At 58.7% G+C, this 11,620-nt stretch overlaps 1 protein-coding gene across 2 annotated transcripts; it reads left to right on the forward strand.

Moving 5' to 3' along the window:
- The first annotated feature begins 287 nt into the window (after positions 1 to 287).
- On the forward strand, positions 288 to 8,943 carry ZNF414 (zinc finger protein 414). Of its 2 annotated transcripts, none has more exons than XM_033199281.1 (8): positions 288 to 737; positions 1,441 to 1,753; positions 2,066 to 2,173; positions 2,284 to 2,389; positions 2,812 to 3,155; positions 3,236 to 3,286; positions 3,745 to 3,918; positions 8,711 to 8,943. In XM_033199281.1, the coding sequence occupies exons 1-8, from the start codon at positions 735 to 737 to the stop codon at positions 8,830 to 8,832; spliced, it is 1,221 nt and encodes a 406-aa protein (XP_033055172.1). In that variant the 5' UTR covers positions 288 to 734; the 3' UTR covers positions 8,833 to 8,943. The 2 variants fall into 2 exon arrangements, with proteins under 2 accessions (XP_033055172.1, XP_033055173.1); XM_033199282.1 differs by lacking the exon at positions 8,711 to 8,943 and adding an exon at positions 4,005 to 4,190 and having other exon boundaries at positions 291 to 737.
- The last annotated feature ends 2,677 nt before the right edge of the window (positions 8,944 to 11,620 follow it).

Here is an 11,620-nt window from a genome sequence, read left to right on the forward strand (position 1 = left end):
GCATCACTGCGCTCCAGCCTGGGTGACAGTGCAAGACCCTGTCTCAACACTATAAAAAACAAAGAAGAACTGGCCGGGCGCGGTGGCTTACGCCTGTAATCCCAATACTTTGGGAGGCCGAAGCAGGTAGATCACCTGAGGTCAGGAGTTCACGACCAGCCTGGACAACATGGTGAAACCCCGTCTCTACTAAAAATACGAAATATTAGCCAGACGTGGTAGTGGGCGCCTGTAATCCCAGCCACTTGGGAGGCTGAGGCAGGAGAATCGCTTGAGCCCGGGAACCGGAGGTTGCAGTGTGCCAAGATCGTGCCATTACACTCCAGCCTGGGCAGCAAGAGCGAAACTCCGTCTCAAAAAATAAATAAATAAAATAAGAACTGCTGTTTATCGCCTGTCCAGGGCTGATGTTGGGACAAGACTAGAGGGGATGAAGGTGCCCATTTTGAACCCGGACCTCTGTTCACGGAGTCGCCTGAGGTGCGCTCCGATTACCCTGGGATAGCAAGACTACATCAGCGTCCAAGTTGCACTCCACATTGACTCTGCCCTCAGGCCCCGCCCCCATCCGAACGCCTTGCGCAGGCCCCGCCTCCAACCTCGCGAGAGCTGAGAGGCGGAAAATGGCGCTGACGTGAGCGCGAGCTCGCATTGCCCAGAGGGTGGCCGCTGCCTAAGCTGGAGCCGCCGGAGCCGCCGGAGCCGCAGGAACAAGAGGCCGAGCCGTGTCGAAGATGGTGAGCGCGGCACCGGGATCGCGGGCGCGGCGGAGCGGCGGGGACTGGCGGGGAGCGACCCTGTCGCGCATACATCCTCCGGCCGACCCCGCCCCCACATCCGGGCACCCGTCCGCCGCTGGCTGTCACTCGGAGAGCGCCCGACTTCCGGGCCGGGCCCGGAATGGACCACGCCCACTAGGCTGGGACTCCGCCCCAAAATTTATTACATCCGGGTCCCCAGCACCTCCAAGATTGTCCACACGGCTCGCAGCTGGCCAGTGTTTCTCGGTCCTCAGACAATCCTTGTCTAGCTCCTCTAGCATCTTTCCAGTCGCTCCCTGCCCATAGCCCCACCTCCGTAGCCTTGGCCCCGCCCACTCCCTGTAGGCCACGCTTGTGTCGCATACTGGGGCTCCCACTTACCCTAGGTGAGGAGATGCTTCTCCCATGTACATAAGAAGCTCAATCTGGGCCAGTGCAGTCGCTGACGCCTTTAATCCCAGCACTTTGGGACGCTGAGGCAGGAGGATCACTTAAGACCAAGGGTTCAAGACCAGCGAGGGCAACATGGCGAAACCCCCATCTTTATAAAAAGGAAAAAGGAGCTTAATCCACCCTTACGTATTCCCCTATCCTCTCCTGCTGGTGATTCCTTAGGATGGGGGCCGACTGGGTTGACCCAGAGCCCAGAAGAGTTATCTCTGCCTCTTCCTTCCACCAGGAGGAGAAACCCTCAGGACCCAGCCCAGACATGCCGACCACTGCAGAGCCCAGCTCCAGTGAGATCGACAAGGAGTTGTTGTCCCCGGCTGTGCCATCTGCCGCCACCTCCTCCTCCATGGCGGAGGAGCCGGGCCCTGAGCAGGCAGCCACACCACCAGTGTGGGAACGTGGAGGGCTTGGAGGGATGCAGCAGGGCTCCTCCCCAGCCCCAGACAGCTGCCAGCCTGGCCCCGGACCCAGCCCTGGCCCGACCAGCATAGTCTCCGGGACCAGCGAGGACCTGCGGCCTTCCAGACGACGCCCACCTCCAGGTGATCTGTGATGGTACCTTCTAGGGAGTCACCAGCCCTGGAACAATAGAAGCAAGTAGAGAATCTCTAACCTAAGGGCCTTTCTAGAGGGATGCCACTCATCATTTTACTGCGCTGCCAGGGGATGGCAGGCTGTGGCTCCAGTGGCGAGCCTGGCCAACCCAGCCCCTGCACGGTGGCAGGTCAGTCTGTTGTGGTAGGCAGAGAGTAGAGGCCCCAGCATCATATTTGCTTTTCTGGGGCAGAGCCCTGGGGTCAGGGACAGCACTAGTGAGGAAGGGACCAGTGACCCCTGTTCTGTGCGTCCTGCAGGGAAGCAAATCCCTTGCTCCAGCCCTGGCTGCTCCCTCAGTTTTCCCAGCGTCCGTGACCTGGCACAGCATCTGCGAACCCACTGCCCGCCCACACAGTCCCTGGAAGGTAAGGCCAGGACCGGTAATGGGGAGGCAGGTTACGGTGGGAAACAGGTGGAGCCCCTCGGAGCCAGCCTTGACCACCCCTTTCCACTCCTCTGTCTTCATCCCTACCAGGCAAGCTCTTCCGCTGCTCAGCCCTGAGCTGCACCGAGACCTTCCCCAGCATGCAGGAGCTGGTGGCTCACAGCAAACTGCACTACAAGCCCAATCGCTACTTCAAGTGAGACCCTGACCTCTTAAGCTCCGCCCTGCCCTAGCTTCACCCTGTGTGTGGGCTCCAGGCCTTCCTCCCTTCCGGGTCAGGGTGTTGGAGGGCGGGATTTGATGTGGGTGGGCCTTTGGGGAAGCCCCGCCCTCACATCGCTGGATGGGGCGGGGCATAAGTGGGCGTGGCTCCACCCCGCGAGGCTTTACCTCCCAAGTGGAAAACCGGCCTCCTAACTTAAAATTGAGACTTTTTTCCGGGTTTCCCCAGGGTTCTCACCTATAGTGGTCAGGAAGGGTCGCTGCCACGCTTGTACGGGAGCGCGGAGGCGATTGGTGCCTAGGCTCCGTTCCCACGCTCGAAGGGCGGGTGGCATTGCACAGAACCCTCTTCCTGGTCTCCCTGGAGTCCCAGCCCAGCCCTCTGCCCACCTCCAGGTGTGAGAACTGCCTCCTGCGCTTCCGCACGCACCGCTCGCTCTTCAAGCACCTACATGTTTGCGCGGAGCATGCGCAGAGCCCAGCCCCGCCACCACCCCCGGCCCTGGACCGAGAGCCGCCCGCGCCCGAGCGTCCCCCGGAGGTTGACCTCGCGTCAGCCCCGGGCCTGCCGTTCCCGCTGCTGGAACCTTTCACGACCCCCGCCCCTGCCCCCACTGGACTGTTCGTGCCCTACTTGAGCCCTGCGCCCTTTGGCCTAAGCCCCCCGCGCCTGCGCCCCTTCCTGGCCGCTGCACCCGGGCCACCGGCTTCCAGCGCCGCCGTCTGGAAAAAGAGCCAAGGTGAGTGTGGGGGCGGGGGTCACCAGGAGGGTGGGCTGCGCTCGCCCCGACTCTGAACTTGACCCGCCCCTTTACCGCAGGTGCTGGCAGCAGCCCCCGAAGACCCCAGGGCGGCTCCGACGCGCCCTCAGGTGCGTGCAGGTGACCACCAGGGAGGGGTGGAGGGGCTTTCCTGCGCCCTGCGGGGTCCGGTGGATACCAGGAGGCAGCAGTGCCTATCCCCTTCCCAGGGGGCCACAAATGCCACCGTCCCGAAATACAGGATTTTTGCCTTAAAAATGACTGGCACCTGCGCCTTCATCTGCGCCGGCGTTCCCGTGTAAACCTTGCGCCCCGTTCACCGTTCACCTCGGAGCGGGCTTCTCTCCGACGGTGGATCTGGGGATGGTGGTAGGGGACGCGGAAAAGCCAAGTTGGGTGCCCCCAACTCTGGGTTCAGACAGACCCGGGAGAAACTGAACCAGGCGCTCGGAAGCTGATGGGGGGTGGGAAAAGGTCCCACCCACCCTCGCTGGCGTCTTCCATCCTTGGCGCACGGGTCTTCTGGGTTGGGGGAGCCCGGGACTGACGGGGTCCCGCCTGCCCGCAGGGCACGCGGCCCCGAGCCGCATCGTGTGGGAGCACACGCGCGGCCGCTACTCGTGCATGCAGTGCGCCTTCTCCACGGCCTCGCGGTCCGCCATGACCCTGCACCTGGAGGACCACCGCCCCGGCGCCCCCGCGGCCCCCGCGCCCGGGCCACCGCGCCCCGACGCCCCCGCGGGTAAGGCCGAGGAATGCGCGGGTGGAGAGGGGGGCGGGGGTCCAAGGCGCTGAGGCTCAGGCGCCCCCCTCCTCTGCCCCACCCAGATCCGGCCCCGCTTGCACCCAAGGTGTCGCCGCTGCTTTCAGAGGGGGAGCTTCCAGTGTTCTCGCAGCTCTGAACCCCGCCGCTTTCGGGGTGGCCCATGGGATGTGGGTAGTTTTGTCATTTGGAGGGGGTGCAGGGAAGGGGGGTTGGGGGTGGACAATAAAGAAGGCGCCATGAGCCAGCCTGTGCTGTGTTCCCATCCCTTGCCCCTCCAAAGTGCAGTGGGCTGGACCCCAGCAGTCATGGAGTGATCACATTTTGGGAGGACCACGTGGGTCCCACAGGTGCAAGCCTCAGCCCACCTGTGTCCTATCGCCCCATCACCCCAATCCTGGGACCCAGGTCCCCACCTCCAGCTGTGGTTGAGGTCCCCAATACCCACTATGGCACTGTTCTCCCTTGTCCAGAAACCAAATGGGATGGGACTTTCCAGTTTTCTTTTTAAGAAGTCCCGGCTGGGGCCGGTTGCGGTGGCTCAGGCCTGTAATCCCAGGACTTTGGGAGGCCTAGGCAGGTGGATCACGAGGTCAGGAGATCGAGACTATCCTGGCTAACACGTTGGGTTTACAGACGTGAAACCTCCTCTCTACTAAAAATACAAAAAATATTAGCCAGGCATGGCGGCATGCGCCTGTAGTCCCAACTGCTGGGGAGGCTGAGGCAGCAAGATGGCGTGAACACGGGAGGCAGAGCTTCCAGTGAGCCGAGATCGTGCCACTGCACTCTGGACTGGACTGTGCAACACAGCAAGACTCCTCTCAAAAAAAAAAAAAAAAAAAAACAAATCCTGGCCGGCACAGTGGCTCTCGCCTGTAATCCCAGCACTTTGGGAAGCCCGGCAGGTGGAGCACCTGAGGTCAGGAGTTCAAGACCAGCCTAACTAACATGCTAAAACCCCGTCTCTGCTAAACACAAAAAATTAGCCAGGTGTGGTGGCGCACACCTATAATCCCAGCTACTTGGGAGGCTGAGGTAGGAGAATCACTTGAACCTGGGAGGTGGGAGTTGCAGTGAGCCGAGACTGTGCTATTGCACTCCAGTCTGGGCAACACGAGTGAAACTCCATCTCAAAAATAAAAAAAATAAAATCCTATAACCAGGACAGGTGACTCATGTCTGCAGTCTCAGTGCTTTAGGAAGCTGAGGCAGGCAGGGCGTCACAGGCCAGGAGTTCAAGACCAGCTTGGGCAACATAGCAAGATCCCATCTCTACCCCCACCCCCCCAAAAAAATACAAGCTGGGCGTGGTGGCTTACGTCTGTAATCCCAGCACTTTGGGAGGCCGAGGCAGGTGGATCACGAGGTCAGGAGATCGAGACCATCCTGGCTAGCACAGTAAAACCCCATCTCTACTAAAAAAAAAAAAAAATACAAAAAATTAGCCGGGCGTGGTGGCAGGCACTTGTAGTCCCAGCTACTCGGGAGGCTGAGGCAGGGGAATGGAGTGAACACAGGAAGCGGAGCTTGCAGTGAGCCGAGATCGCGCCACTGCACTCCAGCCTGGGGGACAGAGCGAGACTCCCATCTCAAAACAAACAAACAAACAAACAAATAGCCAGGCATGGCTGGGCACGGTGGCTCATGCCTCATGCTTGTAATTCTAGCACTTTGGGAGGCCAAGGCGGGTAGATCACTTGAGGTCAGGAGTTTGAGACTAACCTGGCCAACATGGCAAAATCCCATCTTTACTAAAAATATGAAAGTTAGCCGGGCATGGTGGTGGGCACCTGTAATCCCAGCTACCCGAGAGCCTGAGGCAGGAGAATGGCTTGAACCCGGTGGGACGGAGGTTGCAGTGAGCCAAGATCAAGCCCCTGCATTCCAGCCTGGGTGACAGAGCGAAACTCTGTCTAAAAAAATAAATAAATAAATAACCAGCCGTGGTGGCTACCTGGGAGGCTGAGGCAGGAGGATCACTTGAGCACAGCAGTTCAAGGCCGCGGTGAGCCATCATCACACCATTGCAACCCTGGCCTGGGAGACAAAAAAAAAACAATCCCAGGAGCCCCGGGGACAGGCTGGTCCTGAGAAAGTGCAGGGACTGGCCAGGATGGCCTGAAGACCCCCAGACCCCGAACCCCGAACTGACTCAAGGGGAAGAATTCTTTAGGACTGGGGAGGCTGGCTGGGGGCTCAGGCCTTCATCCTCCTCACTGTCTGCCACACTGGTTTCCACCATGTCCCAGCTCTGAGGAGCAGGGTGAGTCAAGGCCAGCCCTCCGTGGCCTGGACTTTCTCTTCACCCCGGAAGCCAGTGTCCCTCCCGGGTATGGAAGTCCCGGGTGATGTCCACAACCACCCCTTGGAGGCTGGTTTTACCTCCATGATTCCTCTCCCTTCTATCCTCATCTCGCCAGCCCCAGGGTCCCCTAGCCCACCCCCTACTCTCCCCAACCTGCCCTTCCCCCAAGACTGAAAATGGTCTCCTCTTCTTCCTTTTTTGTTTTTGTTTTTGGGAGACAGAGTCTTGCTCTGTCACCCAGGCTGGAGTGCAGTGGCATGCTCTCGGCTCTCACTGCAACCTCCGCCTTCTGGATTCAAATGATTCTCCTGCCTCAGCCTCTAAGTAACTGGGATTACAGGCGCCTGCCATCACCCCCGCCTAACTTTTTGTGTTTTTAGTAGCGACGAGGTTTCAACATGTTGGCCAGGCTGGTCTCGAACGCCTGACCTCAGGTGATCCACCCACCTTAGCCTCCCAAAGTGCTGGGATTACAAGTGTGAGCCACTGCACCTGCCAGGGTCTCTTCTGATCATTCCCCTGTCCTGCCCAGCACCCTTCAGTGGCTTCCCACAGCCCTGTCAATGAAGATCCTGTTCTCCCATTAGCCCAGGGACCTCCTTCACCCCCAGTCCACCTGTCTCAATCTTTACCTCCTCCTCTTTCTCCATTCTCTAAATCCACTTCGGGGTTCCCCCTCACCTCATCCTGGCATCTGCAGCCAAGATACCAGTGACCCCTGGACGGGGCCCCCGGACCCCACTCCTCCGGCACTGCCCTCCCACCTTCTCCTTGCCCCCCAACACCTTCCTTGTTGTTTTCCTCAGATTTTTTGTTTGTTTGTTTGTTTTGAGACTGAATCTCGCACTGTAGCCCAGGCTGGAGTACAGTGGCGCCATCTCGACTCACTGCAACCTCCACCTCCCAGGTTCATGCCATTCTCCTGCCTCACCCTCCTGAGTAGCTGAGATTACAGGTGCCCTCCACCATGCCTGGCTAATTTTTTGTATTTTCAGTAGAGATGGGTTTCAGCATGTTGGCCAGGCTGGTCTCTTTTTTTTTTTTTTTTTTTTTTTTTTTTTGAGACGGAGTCTCGCTCTGTCGCCCAGGCTGGAGTGCAGTGGCCGGATCTCAGCTCACTGCAAACTCCGCCTCCCGGGTTCACGCCATTCTCCTGCCTCAGCCTCCCGAGTAGCTGGGACTACAGGCGCCCACCACCTCGCCCGGCTAGTTTTTTTGTATTTTTTAGTAGAGACGGGGTTTCACCGTGTTAGTCAGGATGGTCTCGATCTCCTGACCTCGTGATCCGCCCGTCTCGGCCTCCCAAAGTGCTGGGATTACAGGCTTGAGCCACCGCGCCCGGCCCAGGCTGGTCTCAAACTCATGATCTCAGCTGATCCACCTGCCTCTGCCTCCCAAAGTGCTGGGATTACAGGTGTGAGTCACCACACCTATCTTCTTTGGATTTTTCATCCACCACCGTGTCCACCTCAGGCTCTGAGTCAAAGCCATCCAGGTAGACAAGCCAAGGGCCACCTGCCCCACACCTGCTTAGTGCCATGTCACCTCAAAGATGGACAGCTCTGGGCTCCGGAAGCCCATCAGCCACTGCAAGGGGCAGGAGGGGATCCTCAGGCCCTTAGGACCCGTCTGTCTGCCCCGCTGCCCACAGCCTCACCAGGGCCCTGAAGACGGCCCTGTCCTTGATGGGGCTGTGATGTGATGGGGCTGCAGCCTCAGCTCACGTGGCTTGGGCTGGGTGTCCACTCTCCCAGCACCCATAGGCCCCAGCTGAGGTGGCTGTCACTCAGGATGGGGTTGGACAGGCCATCAGGAGGCCCCAGGGCTTCAAGGCCCCCTAAGCTCCCCCTTCTCAGCCAGAAGCCTTGAAACCACCACTGTGGGACCCTGGAAAAGACTCGACCTCCCCGCCTCCCAATTACCTTGTCCTTAAAAGGGTGTCATGATGACGGGTGAGCCCTTTGGGGTGGATGGGAGGATGAAAAGAGGCTGCGGGGAGAGGAGGGGCTTGGGAAATGTCTGCTGAGAACTTCACGTCCCAAGCCCATGGCTGCCTGGGACCCTTGACCTGGGGAGGAGGGTGGGACAGGTGAAGGGGCCCATTTTACAGATACATAGAGAAGGTGAGGCTAGGGGGCCTCTAGCCAGCACTAGTTCCAAGTCAGGGTCACTGATTCTGCACCATCTTGGGAGCTGCGCACAGTTACCACGAGATGAGAAAACCCTGGCAGCAGGTCCAGAGGACACGCCCCTGTTCCCGCACTCTGGAGGTCTCTAGATCTGGCTGTAGTCCAAGCCTGTCCCCCATCTCCAGAGATAGCGCTGTGTTCTCTGTCCCCCAGGCCCCTAAACCCTCTCCAGGGTCCCGGGGGCCAGCAGGAGTCTTCGTCCCCATCAATTTCCTCATTCGGCCACCCCCAGATCTAGGCCACGCTACTTCCCAGTCTGTCACTATCTTTCCAGAGAGACCCAGAGCCTACACCTCCGTCCAGGGACCTCTCCCCTACCTCGTCACCCACGGAGATGGGACAGCCCTTCCTGTGTGTACAGCGGGCCCACGGCCATCACACTGCCCTCTGAACTGACTGCCCCGAGGCCTGGGGAGCTGGGTCACCACCTGGCTTCCGCCGTTCACCCTGTCCACTACAAAAACGACCTCCTACCCTCAAACCGGCTCCCAACCCCCATGCACAGGAACCCAGTCCTCTTGGGCCCCGGCTCCGCCCAGCAGGGGGCGCCCAGGAGTCTCAGACTCGGGGGAACGAAAGCCGGGAGCGCCGTGCGGATAGCAGGCAGGTTGGCTGGAAACCGCGGGCTCGTGCTGAACAGCTCTGAGGCCGTCCAGAGGCCCGTGCACCACCTGGCATTTGTCCAGCCCCAGCTGTCATCTGCAGGTGCCGGTCCGGTTACCCTCACCGCGGGCCGGGAGCAGGGAGGTGGAAAGCGCCCCGCGGCCCTGGGATCCGCCGCCCACATGCTCCCCGGGCTCCTCCCCTTGCGCACCCTTGTTCCGGTGTCCGAACCCGCAGAGTTCCGGAGCCGCGCCCTAACGAACTCTCACTCCCCCTGGTCCGGGTTCGCTTCTCCGGACCGATAGGGATTCCAGAGCCCTATCGGTCCCTATCTGCGGCCGTGCCGCGCGGAACCCTGCCGGGAGCCCCTACGGAAGTGCCAAATACACAAAGGGGAGTTGGTGGGGAGGCGCACCATGACGGACCGCGCCGGGACCTGCGCGTCACCCCCACGGTGCCCCCGTGGTGCCTTGGTGCGCGCGCCCTGTCTGGACCCTCCTAGCTGCGAGAGTGCACGAGCAGTGTGACAGACCCAGGCACCTGGGAATCCATCAGCTGTCATCCAATCCCTTAATTACCTTGATTGAGCACCTACTGTGGCCAAGAATTGCTTGATTTATTTATTTATATTTATTTATTTATTTGAGACGGAGTCCCGCCCTGTCACCCAGGCTGGAGTGCAATGGCACAATCTCAGCTCGCTGCAACCTCCGCCTCCCGGGTTCAAGCAATTCTCCCGCCTCACCCTCCCAGGTAGCTGGGATTACAGGTGTGCCCAAACACGCCCAGCTAATTTTTGTATTTTTAGTAGAGACGAGGTTTCACCATGTTGGCCAGTCTGCTCTCAAACTCCTGACCTCAGGTGATCCGCCCGCCTGGCCTCCCGAAGTTCTGGGATTACAGGCGTGAGCCACCGGGCCCGGCCACTTGTTCTTTCATTCTTTCCTTCACTTACCCAGGTTCTGGAGACCCACAGAGGGACCATACTGTCCTCCCAAGACTCCCGTTTGGGAGGGCAACCCACATCTGGGAACTGTGACCCCGGACGGGATGCAAAGGCACAACAGAGATGGCAGAATCCTGATGTCTGTGTTCTTAAAGGAGGTGTGAAAACAAACGGGCAGGCCGGGCGCGGTGACTCACACCTGTAATCCCAGCACTTTGGGAGGTCCAGGCGGGTAGATCGCTTGAGGTCAGGAGTTTGAGACCAGCCTGGTCAATGGTGAAACCCCATGTCTACTAAAAATCCAGAAAATTAGCCAGGCATGTTGGTGGACACCTGTAATCCCAGCCACTTGAACCCGGGAGGCAGCCTGAGTGACAGAGCAGGACTTTGTCTCAAAAACAATGAAAAAATTTTAAAAACTTGCTCAGGCCACACCTCAGACTGATTAAGTCAGAGTTTCTTGGAGGTTCTATTTTTTGGATTTTTTTTTTTAGATGGAATTTTGCTCTATCACCCAGACGAGTGCAGTGGCGCCATCTCGGCTCACAGCAACCTCCGCCTCCCGGGTTCAAGCAATTCTCCCGCCTCAGCCTCCCGATCAGCCAGGATTATAGGCATGCGCCACCATGCTGAGCTAATTTTTGTATTTTTAGTAGAGACAGGGTTTCTCTATGTTGTCCAGGCTGGTCTTAAACTCCTGACCTCAGGTGATCCACCCGCCTCAGCCTCCCAAAGTGCTCATATTACAAGCATGAGCCACCTTGCTCAGCTCTTTTTTTTTTTTTTTTTATTGTGGCTCTCGATTGATTGATTGATTGAGATTGAGATTGGGTCTTGCTCTGTCATCCAGGCTGGAGTGCAGCGGTGTGATCATAGCTCACTGCAGCCTCTGCTTCCTGGGCTCAAATAATCCTCCCACCCCAGCCTCCCAAGCAGCTGAGACCACAGGCACGTACCATCACACCTGGCTAATATTTTCTTTTTTTTTTTGAGACAGAGTCTGGCTCTGTCACCCAGGCTGGAGTGCAGTAGCGCAATCTCTACTCATTGTAAGCTCCACCTCCTGGGTTCACACTATTTTCCTGACTCAGCCTCCCAAGTAGCTGGGACTACAGGCGTCTGCCACCACGCCCAGCTACTTTTTTGTATTTTTAGTAGAGATGGGGTTTCACTGTGTTAGCCAGGATAGTCTTGATCTCCTGACCTCGTGATCCACCCACTTTGGCCTCCCAAAGTGCTGGGATTACAGGCGTGAGCCACCGTGCCCGGCCACACCTGGCTAATTTTTTATATTTTTTGTATAGATAGTCTTGCTATGTTGCCCAAGCTGGTCTTGAACTCCTGGGCTGAAGGGATCCTCCTGCCTCAGTCTCCCAAAGTGTTAGGATTACAGGCATGAGCTACCATGCCTGGCCCAGGTGCAAGGCCTTTGACACTACTCACCCCCCAACCCCCAAATCTGCCGTACCAGCTGAGCTTTCTGTGCAGGGTGGCAGCCCCGGGAGGAATGAAATGAGGAAGGCGGATGAGCCAACCAGAGCGGACAGCAGGGGCCTCACCCGATCACATGGGCCCCCATGTCCTGGGCCTCTGGGCCTCCCCAGGAGCCTCCTAAACCCCAGAGCTGTCCGTACC

This window comes from Trachypithecus francoisi, unplaced genomic scaffold (assembly GCF_009764315.1).
Source record: "Trachypithecus francoisi isolate TF-2019V2 unplaced genomic scaffold, Tfra_2.0 Lachesis_group5, whole genome shotgun sequence".
Taxonomy (NCBI): Eukaryota; Metazoa; Chordata; class Mammalia; order Primates; family Cercopithecidae; genus Trachypithecus; species Trachypithecus francoisi.